The following is a 245-nucleotide window of genomic DNA, read 5'->3' as shown; positions in this document are numbered from 1 at the left end:
AGCTATTTATATAAACTTTTTTTCCTTTAACTTTTATTCCATCTCTCTTTCTCAGCTCTTCACCGACGCTTCCTCGAGAAGCATTGGCGCCCTCAACCGCATCAATTTCAACACGCGGTTCGTCCTCAAAACGCTAATGACCATCTGTCCAGGCACTGTCTTGCTGGTGTTCATGGTATCACTCTGGATCATTGCGTCATGGACTCTCCGCCAGTGTGAGAGGTAGGTCACACTTGCACATTAAC

At 46.1% G+C, this 245-nt stretch overlaps 1 protein-coding gene across 1 annotated transcript in view; it reads left to right on the top strand.

Annotated features, from left to right (window-relative positions):
* Positions 1 to 245, top strand: part of LOC119588724 (small conductance calcium-activated potassium channel protein-like) — a gene marked incomplete at both ends in the record, with an annotated part of 34281 nt that overhangs the window by 14761 nt on the left and 19275 nt on the right. The window contains 1 exon segment of the mRNA XM_037937366.1: positions 56 to 222. Within this exon segment, the coding sequence (XP_037793294.1) occupies positions 56 to 222 (167 nt within the window).

The sequence above is a fragment of the Penaeus monodon genome, chromosome 24 (assembly GCF_015228065.2).
Source record: "Penaeus monodon isolate SGIC_2016 chromosome 24, NSTDA_Pmon_1, whole genome shotgun sequence".
NCBI classification, from domain to species: domain Eukaryota; kingdom Metazoa; phylum Arthropoda; class Malacostraca; order Decapoda; family Penaeidae; genus Penaeus; species Penaeus monodon.
This window is presented reverse-complemented; position numbering and strand designations above follow the sequence as displayed.